The sequence below is a fragment of the Penaeus monodon genome, chromosome 8 (genome assembly GCF_015228065.2).
Source record: "Penaeus monodon isolate SGIC_2016 chromosome 8, NSTDA_Pmon_1, whole genome shotgun sequence".
Lineage (NCBI taxonomy): Eukaryota > Metazoa > Arthropoda > Malacostraca > Decapoda > Penaeidae > Penaeus > Penaeus monodon.
Genome location: NC_051393.1, coordinates 8,634,699 through 8,637,198, shown reverse-complemented (window position 1 = coordinate 8,637,198; position 2,500 = coordinate 8,634,699). Strand labels below are relative to the sequence as shown.

Genomic DNA, 2,500 nt, shown 5'->3' with positions numbered 1-2,500 from the left:
AACCATAGGAAACCATGACACATTGACATTATCACATTATCTCACTTTAGCTCACCTTTGCAATCTAAAGCTTGAATATCACTGGTCAAGATCCCATTGTAATAGAAGTTTGATTAACATGCTTTGGCAGCTATTTGAAAGGCAAATTATTATATTCCTAAATTGTTCTTTCACACAAATTTATTTTATATTAAAGAAATAACCGTTTAGGGATTTATGCATTTACCATATGATGGTAAAAAAGGAGCTATATTATACTCTTTTGTATTACTGTTATTGCATATATTGGGGATGCGTGAGAAAAGATACCTACCTACGTGTTACATCTGCAACGCTAAGTATATGCACGGATTTGATATATCTCACCAAGCATCTAAATTCTACTCTCTTTAAAAGACAAATGGCTGGCTGGCATAGGTGCAGTATATCAGATACAATAGAATGGAACAACACTATCATATCTACACACCCAATGCTCGTAATTTATATGAAAATAAAGTATGAAGCTCATCAAAATACCTAACAACAGTGATCTGCAAATCACTTAACAACTGTCGTTTTTAAAACAAAAAGAAGACGAACATCGAAACTCACCACACAAAGTCCAAATGTGTGAACATTGGATCCTCGACAACCCTGTGGTACACGACATTTGGAAGCTCAAGCCGCAGGTGCTCAACATCCTGGAGGGAGATTTGGACATGAAATCGTTTTGATACACAGATAAAACAATATTTGTTTGTTTCTCATCGTGAGAATTAGTACATAACAATGTGAGATTTGAGAATATTTCACAATACTGCTTTTCACCAGTATCAATATGCATGACTTGATTATCAGTTCACATTTATTTCAGACATCGGTGATTACCTTGGGTGCAGCAAGCCAGTCATTTTCCGAGGAAAAGAGCGCTACAGGAACTACAACTTTGCTAAGGTTGTACTTTGGCGGATATTTCGAATTATAGTTCTGTATGTTGAGCTTCTCACCATAATCGTATTTCTGAAAGTTACCTAAATCAACAGAAATTTGTTATTGGAGTTGTCTTTAACCAGATCGTGAAAATATAATCACAAAAATGCCAAATGATAATAAACTTTGTAGTATAAATATGCCCAATTTTCTTATATTTAGATTCCAAAAAAGTGAATAGCCCCCCTCCCTCTCTCTCTCTCAGTTTAGGGTATTTTTTGTATTTGAATTGAAGGATATGGCTCTGAAATTCAATGTTTGTGATACATGCCTGCATGCCCTGGCCTTAGCCCAAGAGTGAGTACGGGTCTCCCAGTACCTTGGGGGTGTGGATAGTTTTGAACTACCTAAAGAGAGCAAGTAGGAGCTGGAATGAAGATCGTTTCATGTCCATGTGTTTCGACTTGACATGGACTATGCTTCTGTATTATGACTAATCTCTGAGACAGGCTTAAGCTAATCCAGAATGAGCATTCTGAGAGTCCTCGGGTGAGTGTAAGGTTTACCTTCTACTAGATATTGAAATCAATCTGATGAGGCCATGATTCTTAGCAAGGATTATGCTAAGATACACATCCTGGAGAAAAAAGTATTGAGAAACCTCAGAATTTGTGAACTCCTCATATGTTTTCAGTTTAAAGATCAATTACGAACATAGGACATGGACTTGCCAGAGACAAAATATAATCCCTTTTCTATGAGGGAATGAAAAAAATACCAATCAGAGGCTGTTGTCATCATGTTAAACATACGGCTCGCAGGTCAGTCGTAAACAATTTGTATCACATCATGCTAATGACAACGCCCAGCTACCGAAAACCATGTTCTTCACAGATCATACGAGTTTAAGCCGAGTCCCCTTCTCCATTGGCATTTCTGGGAATGTGACTACTAACGGACTGACCGGATGTGGGAGAGAGAAATCTTTGCCCAAGTCGTAATCTGTCAAGTTGTAAAAACACCTTCAGTTGAGTAGGCCGATGTATCACAGCATCATAAGAGGCAGCGAGAACTTCCCCCAAGCTCAAGTGGTACATGGACCAATGGCTCTCTTTGGGATAATTTCGAGAGGTATCGAGGTCATCCTCCATAGGTTACTGCTGTGTATGGCATGTCATGGACAGGGCTGGGTTTAATGACTGTTAGAATATCAGTAATCCAGATACCACTACTATTGCACTATTTATATGCTTGCGAGCAAACACACCAGTGACCACCTTTGCCGGAATGGTGAATAAAGTTGTGCCTGTTAATAAATTCGTAGAGCCTGGGGCATTACAATTATGTTCAGAAGAGTCAGTTCTAAATAACGGAAATAAGCCAAAATAGGTCTCAAGAGCTGAGACTCTTACCCAGAAACTTTGATATATGTCAACTTTTATCATATCATTTCGTTTCGGCTTCAATTACCTCTCCTTTATTATTCTACTTCACGACGTTTCTGATATCTTTAAGTAAAATTAGCAGTCTCTCCTGCATATATACCTATTTCAGCTGCACATCCATTGAGTAAAATTATGCAACACAG

At 38.1% G+C, this 2,500-nt stretch overlaps 1 protein-coding gene across 1 annotated transcript in view; it reads right to left on the bottom strand.

Moving 5' to 3' along the window:
* Window positions 1–2,500, bottom strand: part of LOC119576114 (gastric triacylglycerol lipase-like) — a 9,196-nt gene that overhangs the window by 912 nt on the left and 5,784 nt on the right. The window contains exons 9-10 of the mRNA XM_037923670.1: window positions 871–1,013; window positions 595–683 (exon numbers count right to left, since the gene is read on the bottom strand). Coding sequence (XP_037779598.1) covers window positions 595–683; window positions 871–1,013 — 232 coding nt within the window. The remainder of the gene's footprint in view (window positions 1–594; window positions 684–870; window positions 1,014–2,500) is intronic.